Source organism: Sus scrofa, chromosome 4 (assembly GCF_054392235.1).
Source record: "Sus scrofa isolate SSC_HxYL_T2T_F1_AM1 chromosome 4, Sscrofa_HxYL_maternal_Yorkshire_Landrace_v2.0, whole genome shotgun sequence".
In the NCBI taxonomy this organism is placed as follows: domain Eukaryota; kingdom Metazoa; phylum Chordata; class Mammalia; order Artiodactyla; family Suidae; genus Sus; species Sus scrofa.
This window is the reverse complement of record NC_139386.1, coordinates 38,845,402-38,873,141: the sequence shown is the minus strand read 5'-3', so window position 1 is coordinate 38,873,141 and position 27,740 is coordinate 38,845,402. Positions and strand designations below refer to the sequence as shown.

Sequence of the window (27,740 nt, the reverse complement as noted above, 5' to 3'; positions counted from 1 at the left end):
ATCGAACCCACAACCTCATGGTTCCTAGTCAGATTCGTTAACCACTGAGCCACGACGGGCTCTCCTATTTTTAGTTTTTAAAGGAAACTCCATATGGTCTCCATAGTGGTTTTACTGATTTACATACACTCCTGTCATCTCCATACCCTCTCCAACATTCGTTACTTAAGGACCTTTTGATGATGGCCATTCTGAGTGGAGTGAGGTGATACCTCATTGTAATTTTAAGAACAGTGTGCTTTTGGTGTGTCTTTAAAAAAAAAAAAAATTCTCTGCCGAAAACAAACTTCAGAAAGCAGAGACCCCAGTGTTTCTTGACTCCACAGTCAAAAGATTTACTTTAAAAAGTCAGCGCCATGAAGGGGGAAAAAAAAACCCTTTTTCTTTGCAATGGCACTTGGGAAAGATTCAGATGTGCCATTTTCCCTGGCACCGCAGAGGGGCTGGGTTGCTGTGGTGTGCCGTGGCCTGAGTCACCTGGAAAACTTCAGCCAGCAGAACGCGCTGCAGACATTTTTAAGGTTTATGACTTTTAAATGACTTCTGCAGAATTTATATTCCCCCTTTCCTGGAAATATTAAAAAAAAAAAGAAAAAAAAAAGAAAGAAAAGAAAGAAATTGGTTCTGTAATAGTTTTGATGGGTGTATTCATTTGTCTTGGAAAATATTAATGGAGGCGTTCTTTTATACGTGCTCTGAATTTGTCAGCGAATGGAAAGATAATATGACAAGGGGAAAGACGTGGACTTGTTCATAGAAGAATCTTCTGTGGGCTTTATGGCCAGGCAGCAGAATTAAAAGGCAGTTTGGATCTCTCCCCACCCTTTTTTTGTCATCTAGAAGCTCTAAGAAAACATCAGCATGATGCCATTCATTCATTCATTGGGGCCCTCCAACTGGATCCCCCTTTTCACCCACAGACGACCCCTCCCTCTCTTCCCGCATCTCAGGGCTCCACGGAGCAGACTTGTCAACTGTCTTGAAAGGTTAAGGAGACCCCAGGGCCTCTTTAGCAACCGTGCAGGAGAGCTCGCAGTAGCTAACATTTATAAAGCACTTTCTCTTGTGTTTTCACACTTGACCCTCATGAAAATCTGGGGAGGCAGCACCATATTATCCCTCCGTTTCCAGGACTGTAAACTTGTGAAGTGAATCCCCCAAGAACAAGCAGCCAGGAGATGGTGGGTTCTGCTTCCAAGCCTCTCACTCATTTCCTCATTTCACTTCTTTTCATGTGGGGAGATATAAATTTTTTTAAGGGCTGCACCTGCAGCATATGGAAGTTCCTGGGCCAGGGGTTGAACTGGATCTGCAGCTGCCAGCCTACATCACAGCCACTGCAATGTGGGATCCAAGCCACATCTGCAACTTACACCACAGCTCACAGCAACACCAGATCCTTAAGCCACTGATTGAGGCCAGGGATTGAACCTGTATCCTCACAGACACTGTATTGGGCTCTTAGCCCTTTGAGCCACAACGGGAACTCCTATAAATTCCTCTTTTAAGGTAAATGGGTTTCTTACCTTTCTTTCTTTCTTTTTTTTTTTTTGTCTTTTTGCCATTTCTTGGGCTGCTCCTGTGGCATATGGAGGTTCCCAGGCTAGGGGTCTAATCCAAGCTGTAGAGCTGGCCTACGCCAGAGCCACAGCAACTCAGGGTCCGAGCCGCGTCTGCAACCTACACCACAGCTAACAGCAACACCAGATGCTTAACCCACTGAGCGAGGCCAGGGATCGAACCCGCAACCTCATGGTTCCTAGTCGGATTCGTTAACCACTGAGCCACGATGGGAACTCTGGTAAATGGGTTTCTGATGGCCGCCTCGGCAGTCCAGCCTGCTAGATACACCAGCTCTGAGGGTGACATTCACCTCTGAGTTTGATGGGAAGCCTTTGCGGTAGAGAGGGCCAGCTGAAGTCTCAGTAGCCCCACCTGCCAGCTGTAAAAATGCAGAGCACATCCATAAAATGGGGAGTTTACCTGTGGAGAGTAGATAGGGGAACAGGCATTATTAAGTGTAGAGTCCCGTCCAGTGTGCATCGTGTTGTGTGTGATTACAGTCAGACACGTGGAGAACCAGCAGAGAGGCAGATGGCCTCCGCTTTGACCTGCCCTCCAGTCCTCAGACAACAGCCATGAGTGTCTTCCATGTTGCAGGTGGCAGTTCTCTGGGATTTTGGAAGCCTCATTTGTTCCTTAACCATTTATTGAGCTACATGCTGAAAAACAGCTAATTTTGTCCTAGGCTAGGTACTTTCCATACATTATTTCTTTGAATACTTCTAACAGCCCTGTGAAGCAGGTGCTATTATTATCCCCATTTTGCAGAAGGAGAAACTGAGGGCTAGAAAGGAGAAGCAACAGCTTTAAGTAGCAGAATTGGAGTTGTTCTGGCTCTAGAGCTCTTACCAAAGCCAGGGAGTTCCAGGCTGGTGGGAAGATGCTCTTATGACAGAGAAATGTGATGTTGGCTATATGAGGTGTGCACTTCAGTGGCCTTGGAAAGTCACCAGGTACTGGAGGATTCTGATCAAAGAATGCCCGGGTGTGCCTAGGGCGTCCAGAAGAGTTGTTTTTTTTTTTTTTTTTGTCTTTTTAGGGCCACACCCGCAGCATATGGAGGTTCCCGGGCTGGGGGTCAAATGAGAGCTGTAGCCACTGACCTACGTCTCAGCCACAGCAATGCTGAATCCGAGCCCTGCTTGCAACCTATACCACAGCTCATGGCAACACCGGATCCTTAACCCACTGAGTCAGGCCAGGGATTGAACCTACATCCTCATTGATGCTAGTCAAATTTGTTTCCACTGAGTCACAACAGGAACTCCAAGTTGCTATTTTTTTTTTTTTTTTTTTAATTTTGGCTGCCCCATGGCAAATGCAGTTCCTGGGCCAGGGATCAGATCTGAGCCGCAGTTTTGACCTCTGCCACAGCTGTGGCAACACCAGATCCAGGATTGGGGATTGAAGCAGCAGAGACACCGCCAATCCCATTGTGCCACAGTGGGAACTCCCAGGAGATACTTTAAGAGAACTTTAAAGAGGAAATAATAATAACTCTTACTGGTATTCATATGTGCATGTGCTTTTTGGAGCTCTTGGCATATGTTTACTCATCTTCTTCTCACATCCAACCTGTGATGTGGATGCTCTTATAATTCCCATTTTACAGAAGAGGAAACTGAGGCCCAGAGGTTCCATAACTCGTCCAAAGTCCCACAGCACTAAGGAGTCGAGTTGGGGTGTGAACCCCGGCTTGCCGGCACAGAACCTACATCTTAACTGCTATGTGCTCCACAGACTTGAAAGACGCGTAGGAGTTTCCTGGCTAGAGATGGGTAGGGAGGATGCCTGCAGCAAGCCAGGGAAAGAATATTTTCAGTAGTTTTCTCTCTTCACTTGAAAATAAAACAAAAAAGGAGTCCAGAGTCTCTGTTAAGTTCTTGATCTGCTAAGGAGACATAACCCACAACTTGAGAAACGCTGAGGAGGTGCTGGGCAGGAAGTGGAAGGCAAAGTGCACCCAGAGAAAGGGATTCCAGAGGGCAGACTGAGGCTCTTCGGCTTTGGGTGGAGCTGAAAAGCACTGCAGGAGCTGTGGATCCTGTGGATCAATGGAGACCTGATATCCCCAGGTGTGATCAAGGCAGGGACCTTTATGGTACAATTAGGAAGCGATTAGGCTCTGGAACGAGGCTGACTTTGAGTGGGTGTCCTGGCTCTGGCTCTCACTGCTGCTGAGTTGTGACCTCGGGCACAGCGGTGGCTTTGTACCTACAGGCAGCAAATGCCCACACCAGCCATAGCGCGGGGGCGGGGGGGCATCGTCTGAGGTTGCATTTTCAGGGCGCCCTGAGACGGCCAGAGACATTTGGAGGCCAGGGGTCCTGTGAATGGAGGCCCTGTCTACAAGAAGACCAAAACCCACCCCTCCTGGGGCCTGCCAATTGTGCCACCCAGTTAGAGAGGACACTAAATTTAGGGGCTGCAAAATGCATGTCTATTCTGAGCCTTCTCATGACTCACAGCCTGGGCAGGGCCGCTCTTAATTCACCTCTTGCTATCTGCTTTATCAGCATATTTTATAAGCTTTATCAGCTTATCAGTATTTGAAGCCGGAGGCTGGTTTTTCCTATCCTAATAGCCGCACCCCACCCGGGCCAGGCCCCCTTGAAGGCCCTAAGAGTGTTCCTGAGACACGCCTTCCATCAACTAGCCTGGGCAAAGTCCACACGTACTTCAGCCCCAGGAATTGCTCCTTTCAAGATCACCCCCCCCCCCCCCGCCCCGCATCAGCCCATCACTCCTTTGATCATTCCTTTAGTTAATTCATTAACAGTTATGAACATTCATATTTCCTGGTTAAAAATCCAATCCTGCCAAAGACATAGCCTGCTGATTTAGTGATTCTTCCCCTGAACACAAAGCCTGGACCCAGCGTTACCCAACAAGGCCTTCCGAGATGTGAAACCACCTGCAGGCCATCAGGGGAGGCTGGAAGGTGGTCTTCCCTCCAGTTGCATTACAAAGGCCTCCTCCAGGCGAGAGCAAGGCATCAGGCCAGATGCTCTGGGTACCACTCATCCCTCACCGGTAGATGTTACAAATGGAAAAATTTTATACTACCTCAGTCAAAGTGGTTGGGATTCTTTTGATTGAGAGTAATAGAAATTCAGAGTTCCCATTGTGGCTCAGTAGGTTAAGAACCAGACGTGGGATTCCCTGTTGTGGCACAGCGGAAACGAATCCGTCTAGGAACCATGAGGTTGCGGGTTCGATCCCTGGCTTTGCTCAGTGGGTTATGGATCCGGCATTGCCATGAGCTGTGGTGGAGGTCACAGACGCGGCTCCGATCTGGCATTGCTGTGGTTGTGGCGTAGGCCGGCAGCCTCAGTTCCAATTCCACCCCTAGCCTGGGAACTTCCATATGCCAGTGGGTGCGGCCCTGAAAAGACAAAAGACAAAAAAAAAAAAAAAAAAAAAAAGAAAAGAAAAGAAAAAGAACCAGACGTGTGTCTGCGAGGATGCAGGCTTGATCCCTAGCCTTTTTCAGTGGGTTAGGAATCCGGCATTGCTGCAAGCTGTGGCGTAGGCCTCAGCTGAGGCTCCAATTCGACCCCTAGCCCGGGAACTTCCACATGCTGCAGGTGCAGCTGTAAAAAAAAAAAAAAAAAAGAAAGTAATAGAACTTCAACTTGGACTAGCTTTAGGAGGGAGGAATGTGTGATATTAGTCATGGAAATAAGAAGAGGAGTGAATGAAGTTCTCCTCTCTCTCCATCTCCATCCTCTGCCTCGCCTTGGACTTCTCTGGTCCATGGGCAGAAAGCACACACCCCCTCAGCCCCCAGATATGCTTGCCCTCAGTATAGCCTTCTTTTTCTCAGTTCTAGCGCTTACCTGCCAAGAAAAGACTCCGATCATCAAACCCTGTACACCAGTCATAATGTCTTTGGAGTGAGAAGGAAAGCAGCTTCTAGCAAAAGGGGGTGCTACACAGATAAAATAATGTCTGTCCCGAAGGCCCCTAGACACCATTCATGCCTTTATTCTGCAGGTAAAAAAATAAGCCTAAAAGAGCTACCCAACTAACCTGAACGTCCCTCACTTGTTTGAGGCGGAGGGGACCTGAAACACAGGTCTTTTGGCCTCTAATCCAGTGCTCTTTCTAGTACCCCAAATTCCTGGTTCCAATTTCTTTTATGGTACATGGCCAAAACAAGCCTTAGTAACAAGCTGTCACTCCAAACCCTATGCAATAGTTTTTTTGTTGTTGTTGTTTTTTAATGGCTCCACCTGCAGCATATGAAAGTTCTTCGACCAGGGACTGAATTTGAACTGCAATTGCAACCTACCACGAAACTGCAGCAATGCTGGATTCTACCCTTTGTGCCAGGGCAGGGTCAAATCCATGCCTCCACAGTGACCCAAACTGCTGCAGTCAGGTTCTTAACCCACCGCACCACAGCGGGAACTCCTGCAGTGGTTCTTTAAATTTCCCCATTTGACAGGTAAAGAAAGTGCCGTTCAGAGAAATTAAGTAATTCATACAAGGTCAGCTTTGGTCTATTTCCAGAAGCCTTCCTCTATTTCCACAGCCTTCCCCTGTGCTCTCTGTTGCCCAGCAGGTATTTTCTCTCCTACATCCTCCGTAAATGATTATCTGTCAGGGTCTCAGTGAGAGGACAGGCACCTGGGCTGATCACTTGGGCCTTGTACCAGCGGAAAACTGCTTGTGTTGCTGGTTGCTGAGACTTTAGACCTCCTTCCTTACAGGAGAAAATAGTGACACTCTGAGAGTCCCACAGGAACCCCTCTGTGCCCGTGGGTAATTTGACTCTAGCAGCCTAGGGAAAAAAGAGAGCCTTCCAGGGTGAAAGCAAATGCAAATTAAAAACAGGATAACGTTGGAGTTTCTGCTGTGGCTCAGCAGGTTAAGAACCCGACTAGTATCCTTGAGGATTCAGGTTCAATCCCTGGCCTCACTCAGTGGATTAAGGATCTGGTGTTACCGTGAGCTGTGGTGTAGGTTGCAGACATGGCTTGGATTCTGCATGGCTGTGGCTGTGGTGTAGGCCGGCAGCTGTAACTCCGATTTGACCCCTAGCCTGGGAACCTCCATATGCCACAGGTGCAGCCCTAAAAAGACAAAAACAAAAAAACAACCCCCCCACAAAAAAAAAACCCAGCCCAGGGTAATGTTTCCCTCTTAACATTGTCAAAAACTTGACATTTGATAATTTGGAGTGGATTCTGAGGGAGTAGGGACCATGACTGTCATTGCTGGTATGAGCCGTCTTGGAAAGCAATTATGTGACATCTATTTAAAATAGGACCCAGTTCTGGAGAAACCATTGCACATGTGCTCAAGGTAATGTGTTTGAGAATGTTCATCACAGCGTTGGGAAAGTTTGGGCACTGCTCAAATGTGGAGTATCGGGGGAGTGGCTAAATAAAATGAGGAATAGTCATATGATCAATGGATCAAGCAATTAAAAGAAATAAACTAGATCTAATGTATTTGATCACATCTAAGATACACAGTTGGTTCTCATTATTCTTGGTAATTATATTCTGTAAAGTCATGGTGAACTCAGATTAGCAAGTTACTGAACCATTGTTCCTAAGGGAAATATAGAGTTAGGTTCCTGTGAGCCTCTGGTCCTGCATTGTTGTCAATTGATCAATACATAATTTTGTTTTATGTGTGTTTCTATTTATTTACATATTTATTTATTTTTTGTCTTTTGTGTTTCTATTTAAAGACACCTTCTTTACTACATACTTTTGATTCATTAACATTGAACTCACAGCCAACAGCACCATCACTCAAGCCTGAATGAAATTTATCACACACACATTTTCTTCGTAAGGCACATCACCACCTTCTTGAACACCAGACACACTTCACTGCAGCAAACACCAGCACTTCAGCACTACACTTGGGGCCATTTGAAACAGCAAAATCACCAAGCAAAAGCACAAAAGTGCCAAAAGTGTGGCACTTAGTCGACCTCAGGAGTTCCCATCGTGGCTCAGCAGAAACGAATCTGACCAGTATCCATGAGGACGCAGGTTTGATCCCTGGCCTCACTTGGTTAAGAATCTGGCGTTGTCAAGAGCTTGGCTCAGATTTGGTGTGGCTGTGGCTGTGGTGTAGACTGGCAGCTACAGCTCCTATTCGACCCTTAGCTTGGGAACCTCCATTTGCCTCAGGTGTGGCCCTAAAAAGACCGAAAAAAAAAAAGCCTTAAAAACACACTTGTTCATGGTCTGAGAGCTGAAACGATTCAGAGCATCGCCTTGTTCAGTCTCAACTGGGCATGCGCGCATTGGGTGACCTAAATTTTTTATCACTCCAAGCATGTCCACAAATAATGATGAGAGAACTGTGAGTGTTGACATTAGGGTTACAAATACATTTTTTTTGCAAGTGGGCAAATTGGCAAATATGGAATCTGTGAATAATGAGGATCAATTGTATGTGTCCTCACATTTTTAACGTTTCTGAAATTGAGAGCCTCTTAGATTCCATAAAAGATAGTATATATCATTAGAGATAGAATCTGATATTGAGTGAAAAACCACGTTGAAGATGGATATATATAGGATGAACCCAAGTATGTAAAATAAAAGTCCATCATGCTTCTTCTTTGCTGCATGCAGCTAACTCATATCAGGCATTCTCATGGGCGATGTCTTAAGCACCTTATCTTCTTAATTATTTTAACCCTTACAAGGCCCTTCTGAGGTTGCTACTATTTTTACTCCCATTTAATATAAAGTTCAGACAATTGCCCACGGTCACAAAAACAGAGATTTCTTTCACACTAAAGTTAAATGAACTTTCCTAGCGTTATTTGTATCTAAACAGGAGCTAGAAGGCAGACAAGTGTAAACTCAGAGTAGTCATTCTAAATTGTTTTATTATGAAATAAAAAAGTTTTACTTTCACTTACTGCCCACCACATTTCTTACTTTGAAATAAAGGACATATATTTAAGACAAACCATGATTTCATCAGTAGCTGAGTTGTCCTAGGCCCTGGATAAGGGGATTATTCTCTTTTGAAAGCCTCTTTTGTTTTAGTTTTATAAAACTATGTTCCTACATATGAACATCCTTTTTGTTTATGAGAACATTTGCATAGCTGTTACTCTGCTTATACTGATGCTTATTAATTTTAAGGATGTTCAGGTTGAATTGTAGGGATTGAAGTCATAAATTAAGATGTAAAAAAAAAAATAAGAATTGTTATGAGCTCCAGACAGATTTATACAAGCATCAATATATCTGACACCCTAGGTACTTCAGAAACTAAATGCAGAAATATTTTAAATTGAGACATAAAGATTATAGAAACATATGAATGCATTTTTTTTACTCCAAAATTTTCATAACACTTTTGCCTATTAAAAAATTACATTACTCTTGGGATTTACTTTCTTGATCCTGAGACACTGTCAATTCTTTACCACCTTCTCATTTAACTAATAGCTTTTCCTCCAAACCCCTTGCTGCCTACTGAAAATCCACGCATTAGCCAAAGTCTGCAGTGGTATCACCCTTTCCAAGGAAATTCTCTTGTGGCACAGCAGTTTAAGGATCTGGTGTTACCATAGCTGTGGTCCAGGCTGCAACTGCAGCCCGGGTTCAATCCCTGGTCCAGGAACACATGCCCCAGGTGTGGCCAGAAAACAAACTTTCTGAGCCCTCCAATTGGGTACTAATAATTGAACTGTGAAATTTCTGTTTTTTAATTTCTGTGTCTGTAAGTTGCCTTTGACCAGTTTTTAGTTGGATATCAGCAATTCACGTGGCTCAGCCTAACATTACTTCCCTTTGATCCTCTGTGGCCCTTTACCTAAGTATTGCTGTTGGTGTTTAGATAGAACTATCTTGTTCAACCAGTGGCTGCAAACCCCCTTGAGGGCACAGACTGTAGCTTGGTCCTCTTTGGGTCCTGCCTACTCCTTCACAGTATAGATTCTGGACGAATGTTTGAGGGTGAATGAAATTAGAGAAGGCATCCTGCTTTCCTGCTTGCCTGACTTGGCCATGTCTTCCCTTTCAGCGGTCCACATGTGCAGCATCCTGGAGCACAACTGCGCCCACTTCTGCATCAATACCCCCGGCTCGTACGTCTGCAGGTGCAAACAAGGCTACATCCTCAACTCGGATCAGACGACTTGCAGAAGTAAGACTGCTTTGCTGATGTGTCTGTACTGTCCTTCTCTGCTCTCTCTCTCTCTCTCTCTTTTTTTTTTTTTTTTTTTTTTTTTTTTTTTTTTTTGTCTTTTTGCCCTTTCTAGGGCCACAACCATGGCATATGGAGGTTTCCACGCTAGGGGTCGAATCGGAGTTACAGCTGCCGGCCTACGCCAGAGCCACAGCAACTCGGGATCCGAACCGCATCTGCAGCCTACACCACAGCTCACCGCAATGCTGGATCCTTAACCCACTGAACAAGGCCAGGGATCAAACCTACAACCTCATGGTTCCTAGTCGGATTCGTTAACCACTGCGCCATGATGGGAACTCCTCACTCTTTCTTCTTTTACCTGAGCCCATTTAATTCATCTGGGGCCCCTCACTCAACCAAGTCATCACCTCCCTAGAAACCGGGTTTTGTAACTCCTGTATTTTGTGTTGACCCCTGCCCCCCCGCCCCGACTCTGCCTCCACAGCACCAAGGCCAGAGCCAGGCACACAGCAGGCCATCAGGAAGAATTTGGAAGAACATTGGATGTTCCTTCTCAGAAATAGCCTCTTTGAATTCATGAGCTGCTGTCCTTTACTTCCAAGTTGTTCTTTCTTTTTCGTTTTTTTAGGGCTGTACCTGCTGCAAATAGAAGTTCTCAGGCTAGGGGTCAAATAGGAGCTGCAGCTTCCAGCCTATGCCACAACCACAGCGACTAGGATCCAAGCCTTGTCTGAGACCTACATCCCAGCTCACGGCAATGCCGGATCCTTAACTTACTGAGCATGGCCAGGGATCGAACCTGCATCCTCATGGATACTGGTCAGGTTCCTTACCACCGAGCCATAATGGGAACTCCCTGAGCCACATCAGGAACTCCTACTTCCAAATTGTTCTGAAGGAGCAATCATTTAAGAGCCTTTTCTTCTACTGTTTCTATTGCCTGTGCCCTGAGGAATTGTTTCTGTATTTTATCCTTTTCCCTGAAGCGTGGATTTAGGATGGGCCATTAACATTGGCCAGGAATCTTTATTCAAGTTCTGTTTTAGCGGTGGGCAGGGATCTAGTTGCTTTGGTGAGGGATGCTCTATATATCTCCTAAGTAAAAAAGGGCAAACAGATATAAAGCGTTAATAATACTCACATCCTCTTTTTTGGCCAAACTTCAAACTAGACAATATACGGACATTTGAAGCGCATGAGCTAATCCGTCTCTTAGAGGAGAGAATTACCCATACACTGAGTGTTCTGCTTATACTTTTTTTTTTTTTTCCAAGCTATAAATAAAGCCATTGTGTTAGTCCACAGACAGCCAGGCTTCCTCAAGACATGAGGAAGACTGGCCCACATGGAGACAAATAAAACTCAGCTTTAATCTGACATGTAGGTCATGCAATGCGTAATTGTTATTATACCGCATGGTAGGCAATTAAGCATTAATGGAAAGCAGTTTGCACAAATGGCTGTAATTAGTATCGCATTTATAGAGCCAAACCACATTTTCCTTTTGTCTTCTCACTTTTCACTGGGTTGAGGGTGGTTGGCCAGGGGCCTCCCTGCCCTCCCTGCCCCCCCATTAGGGAACATCTGTTCCACTCCTCCAGTTCTGTGGCCTCTGAGCCCAAAGCCCTCAGACTCGGTGAACACCAGGGAGGGGCGGGTGTGGTGAGGGGGAGGCTGTGTTCTGCATCTCCTCTCAGACCCCAGGATCCCAGGTTGTTTGTGGAGTGGAGCCTGAACCATCCTGGCCTTCCGCTGGACCCTTCTTCAGTTTCTATAACAAAAACATCACTCGTAGCATATGTTCACGGGTTTAATAGAATTTACTGGAGATCGGGGTGGGGGGGGGAGCTCAGGCGAGGTCACCTCACACGCTGCTCAGCAAACAACATCTTCTTAGACCCCACCCTGTCCTCTCCAGGAGCTGCCCTGCCCTGGGCTCCTCCTCAGATCGCTCAGCCCGCCAACATGTTGCTACCTCTGGTCCTGCCTTTCCCTTCTTCTGAGCACCAGAAATGCCCCTCCTTGTCTCCTGCTCCCGTGATTCACTGCAATTCAGGCCTCTGCCGATGTCCATTTTCTGGGGGCTGGCTTAGACAATCCAGAGGAATTTTGAGACCAGCAAATAAAAAACAAACAGTTCTCCCCCTGATGTCATGAGCTGGGCCCTCCCCACACACCAGATCTGCCACCCCCCCCCCACCCCCTGACTGGTCCCACCTCATGTCCTGAGCCCCAGGCTCCCCCAAGTGTGGCTCTGGCCTTGGCTCTGTTCTAGGGCAGTGGGTGCAAAGAGTGTGATGCCAAAACTGCCTGGGCTTTGGGCAGACTGATGGGGGTGGGGCAGAGAGGCTGGGGCGGGGAGCTGAATCCAGGGGGTGGTTCTCAAGCTTCCATAACTAAGAGTCACCCAGGAACCAAGCCCTGGGTCTCACCCCCTGGAGATGCAGAGACAGCAGGTCTGGGGTGGGGACCTCTGAGTTTGCACTGGCCATGAACTTCTGACTGAGATTGCTGTCACACTTTGAGATTCACTGGTGTCAGGCAGCAAGGGAGTGGGAGGGAAGGGCTTCGAGGTGAGGGAGCAGGGCAGGAGCTGGAGCCAGGGCTCTGCTGGCCCAGCTGACCAGCCCTCCAATCACCCGGAATCAGTTACACCACCTTTATTGTCAGCACTGCACTTGATACGTCCAGTCCTAAAGAGCAATTCTCGCTCTTCCAGGAAAAGATGATAATAACTCTTTTCTGAGTTCCCATTGTGGCTCAGTGGGTTAAGAACACGACCAGTATCCATGAGGGTGCGGGTTCGGTCCCTGGCTTCTCTCAGTGGGTTAAAGTATCTGGCGCTGCCGTGAACTATGGTGTAGGTTGCAGATGTGGCTCGGATCCCGCGTTGCTGTGGCTGTGGTAGAGGCCAGTGGTTGCAACTCCCATTCGACCCCTAGTCTGGGAACTTCCATATACCACGGGTGCAGCCATAAAAAAAAAAAAAAAACAAGCAAAAAACCCTCTTTTCTTTGAATACCTGAAATTGTACACTGGTGACCTTATGGAAAGACCAGGACCTTTATTGACCACGGACCTGAGTTTGAATCCTGCGTCTGTCTCACTCTCCTTGATTCAACTTCCTCACCCATAAAATGGAAAGAGTGCTGACAGATCAATGCCTATCTCACAGATAAGTCCTTGTTAGCCCATGATTTTGGTCTGGGGGACAATTAAAGTTGTGCCAAGGGAAGGCTGGGCCATACCCTGACCTCTGTTTCTGAGCTGCTGGAGGGGATCTGTCCCCACCAATATGGAGAGGGACTCCGTGGGCTTGGAAAGCAGTGAGACACAGCCGTTTCTAGTTCTGAGCCTTTAAGATGTGCCAGGCCCCACACAAATGACTGGAAATCAAATAGTGAATAAAACAGCAGTAAATCAAATAGACAACCAGGGTAACTGCAGACAAAAGTGAGTGCAGCCGCCCAGCTCAGTGCTGCACACAAGGCTGAGCCTAACTAGCCACTTTTTAATTTTTTTTTTTTTTTTTTGGTCTTTTCTAGGGCCGCACCCACTGCTTATGGAGGTTCCCAGGCTAGGGGTCAAATCAGAGCTGTAGCCGCCGGCCTACATCACAGTCACAGCAACTTGGGATCCGAGCCACATCTGTGACCTACACCACAGCTCATGGCATTGCCAGATCCTTAACCCACTGAACAAGGCCAGGGATTGAACTCACAACCTCACGGTTCCCAGTTGGATTCGTTAATGGCTGGACCACGACGAGAGCTCCCATAACTCTAGCCACTTATTAAGTGTTTGACATGTGCCAGGAACTCTCCTGAGTGCTTTATATTCATTATCTCATTTAACTCTGACATCGAACTCTTCAAGTTGGTTTAGCATCCTCATTTTACAGATAAGGAGAGTAAGGTACCAAAAAAGGTGAGACAATTTCCTCAAGGTCACGTGGTTAGTAATGAGACCAAACCAGAACCCAAATCCTGTTATGTGTGGCTGCACAGTCCTCGTTCTTACTCACAATTAGATATTGTCCCATGATCCTTCAGGTGGCAGACAACCCTGCAATGAGAGAGACTCCTCCAAGACCAGGAGGACAGGCAGGTTCAAAGGCTCATTGATCCCAGGGGAGACTCAGAACTAAGTCACCAGGACTAATATGCAAATGATTGTCATTCCCCCCCCCCCCCCCCACCAAGTCCACTACCAACTGCTGTGGGAGTCATTGCACAGAATGATTGTGAGAGGGACTCTTAGGTGATGGCATTCACACACACACACACACACACACACACACACACACTCACTCACTCACTCACACACTCTACCTACTGTTTTCTATTCATACCTTGCCTGTGCGGAGAGAGGAGGCAGACACAGCTGATTCATATGTTCTTCGAGTGGAAACAGACCTTGGCTATCAAGCTTTTAGCTCCCCCTTCCCCTTAAATTAGGAATTGTAGTTCTTTCTGGGGTCCCAGAGTGATGGTGCACGGCCAACTGTCATTGCCCATCTGGGACACAGGGCTGTCACAAAGCACCTGTATCCCACCTCCACAGAGCTTGGATAGCTGTTGAGCCGAAACCCTATTTGCTGTAATTCCCGCTTTTGATCTCATTTCTGCCATCCGAAGCTATATACCAAAAAGTTTATTTCCTTTTCCAAATAAAAAGAGAAAGTCCTTTGATTGTTGAAGAGTGTAATGCTCCTCTCCCCCCTGTTAATTTTCTTTTTCAAGGGAGGCATGAATGTATCTTTAGGTGATCTGGATTTGGGTCTCTTTACTGTTCAGATAACCCTCTTCTGGACAATAGTTAGTATCTCAAAAAATGTACCCTTTCATTTAAAGACTGGATCAAGCACATTAAATAATCTTAACCTTCAAAGTTTTGCCCATGTAAGCAATTTGGAATGTACTGGAGGCAACATTGTGGATTCTTCTGTCCTCAAAAACATCACCCCCCTCCAAAAGCATTCTGTGAGATAATACGTAAAAGCATTACCATAATGCATAGTCCATAGGGCTCAATAGATATTTATGCCCTTCCCTTTCCTCATTTAAAAAATGGGGGGAAAATCCTCGTGAAGTGTGCCTGTCTTCACATGTTCAGATCCCTCTACCATTCCCCTCTCCTTGAATTCTTTTCCTACTAACAAGAAAGAACTTTGTCTTCTTTTCTTTTCTTTCTTTCTTTCTTTAAAATAAGGAGTGTTCCCTGTATTCGCCTCCTTTCTGGAATATTTACTCTATCTGGAAGAATAATGAAAATGTAACATTTAGAAAACTTCACTTGGCAAGAGAATGTAAACTTTCTTGTCCAGATTTCTCATTTTTTCTCTCTTAAGAACCATACCAAATGCATTTCACAGCTTTCATTCTTCAAATATGTTCCTGACATTTTCCCAAGCTACATAAGCAATTTAATGGCTTTTATATTAGAGTTTAATCAAAGAGCATGAGCCAGAAAAACAGTCACATTATTTGAAAGGGAAAAGAAAACTATAACCAACATTCTGCATGAATGTAGATGTAAAAATTCTTAAAAACATAGCAAATAGAATCCATATATATAATATAATCGAGACCAAATGGGATTTATCACCAGAATGCAAGGTTGGTTTAACATTCAAAAAAATCAATCAATATGGGATGTGACACTTGACATAGAAAATCCTAAAGATGCTACAGAAAACTACTAGAGCTCATCAATGAATTCAACCAAGTTGCAAGATACAAAATTAGTATACAGAAATCTACTGCATTTATACACACTAACAGTGAATATCAAAAAGAGAAATTAAGGAAATAATCCCATATACCATCTCATCAAAAAGAATAAAATACCTAGGAATAAACCTACTTAAGGAGGTAAAAAATCTATACTCAGAAGGCTATAAGATACTGATGAAAGAAATTGAAGACAAAACAAGTAGATGGAAAAGATATACCATGTTCTTGGATTGGAAGCATTAATATTTTTTTTTTTTTTTGTCTTTTGTTGTTGTTGCTATTTCTTGGGCCGCTCCCTCGGCATATGGAGGTTCCCAGGCTAGGGGTCGAATCGGAACTGTAGCCACCGGCCTACGCCAGAGCCACAGCAACGCGGGATCCAAGCCGCGTCAGCAACCTACACCACAGCTCACGGCAACGCCGGATCCTTAACCCACTGAGCAAGGGCAGGGACCGAACCCGCAACCTCATGGTTCCTAGTCGGATTCGTTAACCACTGCGCCACGACGGGAACTCCTAATATTGTTAAAATGAGCATACTACCCAAGGCAATCTATAGAGTCAAACATTGCCTATCAAAATACCAGTGGCATTTTTCACAGAACTAGAACAAATAATTCTAAAACTTGTATGAAAACAGAGAAGACCCCAAATAGCCAAAACAATTTTGAGAAAGAAGAACAGATCTTGAGGAATCAGTGTCTGGCTCCAGATTATACTACAAAGCTACAATAATCAAAAGAGTACGGCACTGACACAAAAACAGAAATATAGACCAATGGAACAGAATAGGATAGAGAGCCCAGAAATAAACCATGTACTTACGGTCAATTAATGATAAAGGCAAGACTACACAATGGAGAAAAGACAGTCTCTTCAATAAAATGGTCTGGGAAAACTGGACGGCTATATGTAAAAGAAGAAATGAGGACATTCTCTAACACCATATACAGAAATAAACTCAAAGTGGATTAAAGGCCTAAATGTAAGATCAGAAGCCACAAAACTCCTAAAGGAAAACATAGGCAGAATCATAGCTACATTTTTTTGGACTTGTCTCCAAAAGGAAAGGAAATAAAAGGAAAAATAAACAAATGGGACTTAATTAAATTTAAAAGTTTTTGCAGGAGTCCCTGTCTTGTCACAGTGGAAGCAAATCCAAATAGGAACCATCAGGTTGTGGGTTATCCCTGGCCCTGATCAGTGGGTTAAGGATCTGACTTTGCCATGAGCTGTGGTGTAGGTTGCAGAGGTGGCTTGGATCGTACTTTGCTTCAGCTGTGGCATAGGCCAGCAGCTGTAGCTCTGATTAGACCCCTAGCCTGGGAACCTCCATATGCTGCAGGTGCAGCTCTAAAAAGCAAAAAAAACAAAAAACAAAAAACAAAAAACAAACCCAACAAACAACAACAAAAAACAAGCAAACAAAAAACAAAAACAAACAAAAAAACACAAATGAATGGATAAAGAAGATGTGGTATATATATCTGTATACAATGGAATATTACTCAGCCATAAAAAAGAATGAAATCTCGCCATTTGCAACAACATAACTGGATGTGGAGGGCATTATGCTATGTGAAATTAAACCAGACAGAGAAAGGCAAATACTAGATGATATCACTCTAGGTGGAATATAAAAAATACAACAAACTAGCAAATATGACAAAAAGAAGCAGACTCACAGATATAGCGAACAAATTAGTGGTTAGCAGTGGGGAGAGGGGAAAAAGAGGGGAGCAAGATGGGATGGGGGTTGCGATACCAACTGTGTATAAAATAAGCTGCAAGGAAATACCTTACAACACAGGGACTAGCCGGTATTTTGTAACGTCTATAAATAGAGTATATATACTTTTTAAAACTGTGAATCACTGTGTTGTACACCTGTAGATATGTATAATACTGTACATCAACTACACTTCAATAGAAAAAATCAATCAATATAATTCAGTTCACCATATTAACAGACTAAATATGAAAAAATATTTCACTATTTCAGTAGATGAAGAAAAAGCATTGGGTAATACCCAGCATTCATTCATGATAAAAGGTCTCAACAACCTAGAAATAAAGGGAAATTCCTCAACCTGATAGGGAGCATCTATGAAAAAACCTATAGTTAACATACTCGAGTAAAATACTAAGTGCTTTCCTTCTAAGGTAAGGAACAAGAAAGTATGTCCACTGCCAGACTTCCATTCAACATTGGACTAGATGTTCCAACTGATATAATAATAAAATCAAAAGAAATTAGAAAGTCATACAGATTGGTAAGGAAAAAGTAAAACTGCCTTTATTTACAGATTATGTGATTGCATTTGTAGAAAAGCCGATAGAATCTTCAAAATCTACTAAAATTAATTAATGATTTTAGCAAGGTCACAAGATAAAAAGTCAACTTAGAAAATTATTTGTGTTTTTATATACTAGCAACAAAAATCAGAAATAAACATTTAAAAAGTACCATTTACACTAGCACCAGTAATGTACAAATTAGGGATGGATTTGACAAAAGATGTGCACGAGTTATACACTGCAAAATACAAAAGATGTCTGCAATAAATTAAAGACATACATAAATGGAGAGATATATCAAACCATGGAATCAAAAAAAATATTGCTCAGATATCAGTTCTTTCCAAATTGATCTATAGATTCAAAGCAATCCATATAAAAATCCCAGCAGACTTTCTTGGGTACACATGTGTGTATTGGGTACACGTGTATATATATGTATATATATATGTATTTTCAGAACAAGGTGGTTTTGGAAGGTAAGTGGTGCTGAGACAGTTGCCTTCAAGAGATCAGAGAAGGAATCATGGAACAATCAGGGAAGGTGTTGGGGAGGAGGAGGTTTTCTAGCAAGTCAAAGAAGAGAAGAAAAATACAGGGCTTGTTGTCTTTGGGGGATGCTAACTAGAACAGACTGTGGGTCTGGAATAGTTTGTTTGGGGCATTAGTGGGGGTTGAGGAAAGGAATTTAAGCTGGAGCGAATTATGGAGTGATTTGATTCGCAAGCTGAGTTCCAGCCCAGGTCTTTGGCGGGTAGTGGGGCTGAACGCAGGATGTCAAGGGGAAAACCGAGTTTTAGTAAATTAAGCCTAGCAGTTATATATAAGAGGGTTAGATTAGGTAGAGGATGAGGGCAACAATACCATCCATCCATCCCCTTTCATTTGTTCACTCAATTCTATGGCCCGGACCCTCTTACGGGGTGTGGGAGAGAAATGAGTGTTTCTCATATGTTCGAGCCCCAAGGAGCGCTCAGATCTTGGCTTCCCTTGTGCTCTGCGTGTGTGGAGCAGAAGATGCAAGATGCAATGAGTTTACAATATTAATCAGTTGAGTCAATTCAGTGCATGTGTTTCTTATGCCCATGGAATTAATTAGGAGATCGCAGCAATAATCCCCGCCCCAGGGAGTTTAGGACCTAAGATGGGGAACGGTAGGTGAGGGGTGTTTGTAGAATTTAAACTTGCAAATAACTTCAGAGAAGAAACCTGATTTTGAGGGGAAAGCAGGGAGTCCACGCAAGAGCCCACACAAGTGGTTGGGTGCAGCTGGAGATGAGGGTTAGAGTTCAAGGAAAATGCTTGGCTGGATGTGTTTGGTCGTGGTTAATTGGCCCTGAAATTGGATGGAATCTTGGCACAAGCACGGGAGTGTGGAAAGCCGAGGTCAAGGTCTGCGCTTTGGGGCAGCCCTCAGTCCGCGCGGAGGGCGTAAACTGCGCACGCGCACGCACGCAGCCCGCCTTCAGCTTCGAGGCAAAGGAAGAGATGCTGAGACTGCCCGGAACCGCAGCGGAGGAAATTTGGTCCTGAAACCCCCTCTTAATCCCGACTGCTGGGCCCAAGAACTTGGACATCCTTACGTGCAGTTTGCTCACCCTCTGGCTGTGCCATGGGCCCAGGATTAAAAAAAAAAAAAAAAAAAAAAGGAATCCTGGTTGAGTAGAGCCCCATGAGAGACACGGGATAACCAGCTGACTGCATGTGAGTGGAGAATGCCGGTTGTGAAAGAATTCTTACACGTGGGGGGCGAGGTGAGGAAATGGGTGTGAACCTCGTACAGCTTCTTCACTGCTTTCCTATTTTCACAGGCATTTGGGACAGCGGTTCTCAAAGTGTGGTCCCCCCGACAGCGGCTTCAGCTTTTGGGGTGGGGAGACTTGTTAAGAATGCAGATTTTCAGGCTTAACCCCAGACCTACTGAATCAGGGACTCTTAGGGATGTGGCCTAGGAGTGTGCGTTTTGACAAGCGCTTTGGGGGGATTTGGATCTCAACTCAAGTTGGGAAATCACTGACCTAGCTGTTTGAAACTAGATCTCTCCCTGGGAGAGTCCCCTCTGGTGGGGAGTTCTCATCAAGAACACGGGGACACGACAGCCGTTTGGAAGTGGCTACAGCCCTCTGCAAGATTAGGGCATTATTTGCTCATGCTTATTTATTCATTAGTTTATCAACCTCCTTTGGTCAGATTTACTTATGTTTTTAGGCTTTGGTTGGGGGATCCTCCTGCTTTCTTTTCCCTTTGCAAAAGCAAACGAAATCTGATTTGTGATGAGGAGAACTGATTGAAAAAGAGTGAAGCTCTTGGGGGGAGCAGGGATGTGAGGCCCAGCTGGAGTTTGCCTGAAAGGACAGGTTTGTTTTTCTGGGTGACATGAGGTTGGTTTTGTTTCTTCCAGCATCGAAGCACAAGGATGATGACTCACATTTACTGTCGAAAGTCTTTAAATCCAAATTACAGCTGTCAAAATAAGATTAGGGCTTTCAGATATGATGAAGGGGGGGTGGTCCCCAAAATGGAGGCATTGTGTTTTTGCCTGCTTTTGCCAAGCCCTAACTCCAAGTGAGCCTTTGGGCTGGAGCGGGCAGAAATCCCATTGTTTCCCAGTTGAGTAAAATAACAGCTCTAATAATACCTTTCTCTTCTCTCTTGCTGTGATAGATGATTTCTGATTTCTACATCTGAGGCTACATAACAGCAGGAGCCATAAGGGGAGCATGTCTTTAAAGGTGTTCATTTTGCTTTAACTGCAAAGGAGAGGTTAAACTGTCACTGGTGTCAATAGCATGCTGTGTGGCTTGTCTACAGTTTTGAGAAGTCAGTAAAAATAAATTAATAAATAAATAAAACCCGTTGATTTTTGCCCAGGATGATGTCAGCCACAGCAGCCGTGGTCTTGTCCCGTGCTCCTTGTCCAACATAACTGGATGAACGTTGTCCAAGTTCTCCGGGCTCAGGCGCTATGCCAGGGGTTTCAAGATTGCACATGAAGGAAGGCACTTAAATCTAGGTTGCCTGTGAGCCTTGGGGGAAGTGCTAGGGATGGATTTGAGCACAGCCCTGGGGCTCTTAAATCCTCACTGATTTATTTCAATTGGGAAAACTGAGCAGATGCAGTTAACAGCCCTCCTAAAATTCTCCAGGAAATAAGTGAAGTAAGCAGATTTTGTTGATTGTCAGCTACGTGCTAACATTTGCCCTCCGGCAAGGCGTTGTTTTGAGTTTGCTGTGGTCTTTGGTTATAAAATTCAAAATTGCCTACTCTGCGCTATCTATTCAGCTTAGAACTCACAAACCAGAACTTAGTCAAAGATACACTGATGTCATTGAAAGAATTCTGAATCTTGTATCCACGTGTGGAGGGTTTCATTGGCACCCAATAAAGTGATATTATCCTTGAATTGCAGAGCTCCCCTTGTGCCTCAGCGGGTTAAGAACCCAACTTGTATCCATGGGGATGCCGGTTCAAGCCCTGGCCTCAGTGGGTTAAGGATCTGGGCTTATTGCAAGCTGTAGTGTAGGTCACAGATGTGGCTCGGATCCTGAGTTGCTGTGGCTGTGGTGTAGGCTGACAGCTGCAGCTCTCATTCAGCCCCTAGCCTGAGAACTTCCATGTGCTGCAGGTGCAGCCCTAAAAAGAAAAGAAAAGAATTGTAATGAGGGCACAATTTGGTTGGGGTCCACCCCTGCTTCATGCTTAATGCCAAGAGCTTCATGTACCGCAATCTAGGAGAGAAGGAGGCTAATGATTATTGGGTACCTACCATTTGTCGGATGCTTTGTATTATCTCATTTAACCCTGAAATAGCATGTTTTCTCCATTTAATTATGTCACCTCTATGAAAATTTAACCGTGCAGAAATCATTTATGTGATGTCACACAAGTCACCTCGCTAAAGCCAGGTCTGGCTCCAAAGGCAGTATTCTCTTCATTGTATCTGATTGCCTCCCCCTTACTCTAAGGAAACATAACTGCCCTTTATCTCCTCCTCCAAGTTTCAACTCCCTTGAGCCTAACTTTTCATATTACTTCCCTCGGCTCCTTATTATAAAATAATCTTTTCTGGAGTTCCCGTCGTGGTGCAGTGGTTAACGAATCTGATTAGGAAGCATGAGGTTGCGGGTTCAGTCCCTGGCCTTGCTCAGTGGGTTAAGGATCCGGAGTTGCCGTGAGCTGTGGTGTAGGTTGCAGATGCGGATTGGATCCTGCGTTGCTGTGGCTCTGGTGTAGGCCGGTGGCTACAGCTCTGATTCGACCCCTAGCTTGGGAACCTCCATATGCCGCCGGAGTGGCCCTAGAAAAGGCAAAAAGACAAAAAAAAAAAAAAAAAAAAAAATTTTTTTTTTCTGTGAGTGCACCTTCTGAGCACACTGTTTATTTTTATTGACGTATAGTCGATTTACAGTGTTGTGTTAGTGTCTGGTGTACAGCGAGGTGACTCAGTTATACATATATATTCTTTTTCATTGTAGGTTTTTATAGCATATGGAACATGGTTCCCTCTGCTATACAGTAGGATCTTGTTTATTTTATATATAGGAACACCCGACAGCCCTGTGTTTCAGGGGTGGGGTCCACTCGTCCATTTACAAGTACTTATTGAGCACCTACAACGTGCCAGGCCCTGCGCTGGGTGCCAGGGATACGGCCCATGGCAAGGCAGCTGGTGCCGTCATGACAGTTCTGGTGTCTGCAGCTGGGGGCTGGCTCCCTGATGTCACCGTGCTCTTCTAGTAGAGGCATATCTCTTGCTGGGGACGAGGAGAGGCACAGAGACTCGGGAAGACTTTTGTTCCCATCTCACTCATCTTCCCAGGACCCCAATTCTGATGGAGAAGATATTTTTAGGACTCTAGGAGCTTCCTTATGGGGAAGCAGGGCCTATGAGACTTTGTCACTGTTCATGCAGCAGGTGAACACTTACGGGGCACCAACTGTGTGCACAGAGACACTGAGGAATCAAAGCTGTGTCAGACCAGCTCCCATTCCATTTGGGCAGACAGATCTTCGATCAGGTCCATCCAACACTGTGGGATAAATGCCTGAGTGCTCTGGTGGGGCTGTGTGTATAGTGCTAAACAAACCCAGAGGAAGGGGACTCTAAGCCTGGCCAACCTAGAGGAGGTTTCCTGGAGGAGGTGACATCAGACGTCAATGGCCTTGAGCGAGGCAGGGGTCACAGGATAGAGAAGGCTTGGAAAGGTAATGGAAACTCTGAATCCAGGGCTTCTCCCATCCCCCACAGCTTTATCACCCTTCGTGCAATCCTCCCGGCGGCTGTGAGACAAAGAACTGCTGTTTTTCTAAAGAAGAAGGAATCATCCAAAAACATCTGTATTTGTTTCAAATGGAAGTGACCACTGCCAGAAAAACAACAAAGTTGTTTTGTTAGAGCCTGGCCTGTATTTATTCCTTTGTCTTTGTTTAATTAAGTTAATCCTTCTATGATTTCCTTTGGGACCGTACAGATCACTCGTGGCCGTAAATCCCCAATGTTCTAAAAACAGTATGAAAGGCTTGAGGCCAACTGGCGGGCCCACTGTTTGTGGGCCATTCTTCTGGAAAGAGAGCTGTAATCCTCCTGTTCCTACCACGCCTCGCACCCTCATGTAGTGTCCAGGGGCTTTCAGCCACTTGGAGAGGGGTCCAAGGACAGCATAAACTCTGAGATTTGTTTCAAAGAAGAATGTGAGCCTCGCAGACTTGGTTGATAAAGGGAGAGGCTGACTCCTGTGTCTGGGGACCTTCCCCTCGGATGTTTCAGTGGCTCTCCACCTGGCTGCACATGAATTATCTGAGAGCTGTAGTGAACACTGCTGCCTGCATCCCACCCCCAGCTCTCTGATTTAAGGGGAGTGGGGGAGGGCTGGGCATCAGGAGTTTCTAAAGATCCCCAGGTGAGCTGAAGGGTAGCGGAGGCTGTGAACTGCGGCTCTGGTAGACGGGACCCTGCAGTGATTCACAGCTGTCTGTCCCCGCAGGAATAAGCAGCTCATTGCCTCCGTACTTACCCTGTCGGGGAAAGTCTTTGGGACAAAAAAAAACCCAGTTAATTGCTTCAAGATCCTAGTTCACTGCTTTGGCAAAGCTACTTTCAAAGGGGTTCTTTCGTAATTTGTTTTGTTATTATAAAAGCTCTTGTTATAAACTCTTGTTAGAAAATTTGAAAACAGATCATTATAAAAGCAAAAAAAAAAAAAAAAAAAAAAAATTAAACCCCCACCAGTCCTTCATAACTATTGATAGGCAAGGTTCCTGCTGGACACAGAGAGGAGGCAAAGCAGCAGTGGGAGCTGAGAAGGGGGACCCAGGTGGAGGAGTGCCCCCCCCTCCTCAACCCCCCTTCCACCCCCAGCCCTGAACCTTTGGAGATGGAATTAGGATTTGGGCGGTGGGTTGTTCCAGGGTACTGGGCTGTCATTTTCCAGCCATCAGGAATTCATGCAGGGATGCCCGCCTCCTTGATTAGGGAGCTTAAAGCCTAGCAAGGGAGACAAAGTAAATAATCACTGTATATATGCCTATGTCATAAACACTGTGCTATGTGCCGGGGGCGGGGAGAGTGCAGGGGTGCATGCATATGCACTGACAGCCGATGGGTGAGGCCAAAAACTCTAAAGCACAGTGGAAGGTCCTCATGTCAAGAGGTTCATTTTCCTAACCACATGCAAGCAAACCAAAGCTGCCTTGGCATGGAATTCAGAAAAGTAGCAGTGCTCCCAAGCCAAACAGTGCTTTGCATTTATCTGCACTAGAAGTCCTTTAAATTTCCCAGAGCTCAAAGAAACCAAGAGGCAACCAGAGGTATCCTTCCAAAGCACAGCTCAGGTGAAATGATCCATCTTCCTTTTCAAGGCTTTTCCCTTGAGTGGTCTTCACTGCCTGCCCGAACGGAGTCCAGGCCAGCTGCCATCTGGTGTCAGTTGTCCTGCCGATGTTCCTTCCCGCTATTTCCCGTACAATTCCTGGAGTGGAATTCAGCTACCACGCCTGTCCTGCTTCCCTCTGGCTTCTGCACATTGACTGCCACTGTTCCCTCAGCCCCCCCAGGGGGCCATTTCCTTTTCTCTCTTCTCCCCCACTTGCCAGCCAGCCTTTTCTGATAGATCCAGCCTTGGCTGGGAATAATCCATCCCCATTCTGAACTCCCATTCTATTGTCAGCACCTCTCTATGCATTTCTATCATCTTCTCGTTTGTATTTTGGTTATTTAGGGTGCATCTGATACCTGCTCTGGCCTTCCCAGTCCTCAGATGGGGCTGGTTTCTTCTACCTCATGACCTTTTAGTCAGAAACACTCTTTTGTGTGTTTGTGTGTGTATGTATACATACACATATCCATATGTGTGTGTGTGTGTTTAGTTATGTTTGAGGTCTGATGTTTTTAGTTTCAGGTGGACCACATAGTGATTCAATATTTTACATTGTCATTATCGACATTATGAAATATTCATCACAATAAGTCATCATCTGTCGCCATACAAACTTGTTCCAGTATTATTAATTATATTCCCTATGTGTACATTACATCCCTGTGACTTACTTGTTTTACAGCTGAAGTTTGTACCTCTTAATCCCCTTCATGTATTTAATCCATACTCCCAACCCATCCCCTCTGGTAACCACCTGTTTGTTCTCTGTATCTTTGAGTGTGTTTCTGTTGTGTTTTTCATTTGTTTTCTTTTTTAGATTCTACATATAAGTGAGGCCATATGGTATTTATCTTTCTATGACTTACTTCACTTAGCATAATGCTCTAAAGATTCATCCATGTTGTCACAAATGGCAAAATTTCATTCTTTTTCATGGCTGAGTAATATTTCATTAACTATATGTTGCATATCTTCTATTTTTTTTTTCTTTTTAATGGCTGAACCTGCAGCATATGGAAGTTTCCGGGCTAGAGGTGGAATCAGAGCTGCAGCTGCAGGCCTAAACCATAGCCACAGCAACACCAGTTCTTAGTGACAGCTGTGACCTATGCCAAAGCTTGCAGCAATGCTGGATCCTTAACCCACTGAGTGAGGCCAGGAATCAAACCCACATCCTCATGGAGACTATGTTGTGTTCTTAACCCATTGAGCCATAATACAAACTCCATGTAGTGTATATCTTCTTTATCCATTCATCTTTTGTTGGGCACTTAGGTTGCTTTTATATCTTGGCTATTGTAAATAATGCTGCAGTGAACATAGGGGTACATGTATCTTTTTGAATTAGTGTTTTCATTTTCTTCAGATAAACTCCGCTTCTGGGTTTTTATCAGAAAGGCACATAAGTAACCGTTAGAATACAAGCTGTGTGATGGCAGGAGCCCTTTTTATCTGTTTGGTTCACCACTGTATCCCCAGGGCCTGGGACAAAGAAGGTGCTTCGTTTATTCAGTAAATGAAGAGTATTCTATGATTCAGATTTTTCTTAGATCTCTGGCCTGGGCTTCTAACTAACTGTACATTTTGTCCTCCTTTAATTATTCACTGTGATGAGCTGAAGTTTTCTCTGGTTATTTCCATTTTCCTTATATCTGGATCCATGGGAAATCTCCATTGGAATTCCCAATTGGAAATATCAGATAGAAATACACTGGTAAGAGAGGAATTTGCATCTATAATTTTTTCATCTGCTTTATTGATTTAGGAAAGAAAATAATTCTTGTTGCATTTTAAAACCAGAATCCTTATTTGTGGAGACTTAGACTTAAACACTTTTTAATCTTATAATGTGGCTTTTATTTTTATATATCCGGACAAAGCTCTATTTTTATTATTTTTAATAGTTATTTCCCCTATACAATTTTTTTCTACTGTACAGCTTGGTGACCCAGTTACATATACATGTACACATTCTATTTTCATATGTTATCATGCTCCATCATAAGTGACTAGACATAGTTCCCAGTGCTACCCAGCAGGATCTCATTGCTAATCCATTCCAAAAGCTTTTTTTTTTTTTTTTTAAATTACTGCATTTGATAGAGGTGGTGAATAAATCAGCTTTTATCTTTTTATCAGTTTGATTTTTATACATATCTAAAAGCATAAAACTCAAGGACCCAGAATATTACATTAAAATGTAGCCATTGGATTCAAGAATTAATCAAGCTTTGTAATGAATTGAGTTTTTACCATATGTCATAGTGGTAACTTTTAACCAGAGGGAAAAAAAAATTAATATATTCAATCCCTTTAATGCTGTCTGATTTTCTCCCAACTTCAATGGTAAAGTCACTGAAAGAGCTAATTATGAAACCAAGCCATTCTCTTTGCTGAGAAATAATGTCATCATGTCAGCCTGTTTCTTCAAAGGAGAGACTGAGTCGGTGATGGATTAAAAATGCCTTTAACCTTTTCATCCTCTGATATATTCTTAGTTCCACAGCAGTAAATGCCTTCCTATGGATATATTCTTATATTGCATTTGCATAAATAGCCAGGGCTTTGTACTTTGTAGACACATCATAAATATTTGACCAAAGTAGGACTGTTAATAGCCATATATTCATTTCTCCCTAGTAATCTTTGTTACCTCTACCTAACTTCCTTTGGCTCCTTATTTTCCACACTAATTAATGGGATGAGAAAATAGAGTGCAAAGAGGATTTTCAAAGGTCCTTCTGAAAGAGAAATGGAATGAGGAAAAGTAGGTCCCAAAGGACTGATGCAGACTTGAGAATTAGGGCTCCTCCAGAGACCTGCCATGTTTTTGGTGTAGGAGCAGGTCTTTTCACTGTGCTCTCAGCTTCCCCATCTGCAAAATGTCAAAGACAGCACCGAGTTATCTCTGTGTAAATTGGTGAGACTCTGATTACAAAGCCTGTTCATTCTCAGAGAATATGAATAGTGCTTGACGCAGATAAGAGCTGATGCTGCTCAGTATCGCTTTTAGTCCTCAAGACCCATCCAGATGTTTCCAGGTCACATTCATTGGTGTGGGAAAGACACAAATTGATGTTAATTTTAAATTATTTAGCGAGGTGAATAATTCCAACTTTGAAAAAG

General features: G+C 44.3%; 1 protein-coding gene and 1 long non-coding RNA gene across 7 annotated transcripts in view; both read left to right on the top strand.

The window, feature by feature from the left end:
- MATN2 (matrilin 2) overlaps positions 1-27,740 on the top strand; it is a 170,598-nt gene that overhangs the window by 66,290 nt on the left and 76,568 nt on the right. For all 6 annotated transcript variants that reach the window (XM_021089069.2, XM_085022004.1, XM_021089067.2 and 3 more), the window contains exon 4: positions 9,577-9,699. In XM_021089069.2, coding sequence (XP_020944728.2) covers positions 9,577-9,699 — 123 coding nt within the window. The remainder of the gene's footprint in view (positions 1-9,576; positions 9,700-27,740) is intronic.
- On the top strand, positions 9,768-15,551 carry LOC146403774 (uncharacterized). The gene is made up of 2 exons (XR_014843646.1): positions 9,768-12,907; positions 13,282-15,551. It is a non-coding gene; the product is annotated as an uncharacterized LOC146403774 (long non-coding RNA).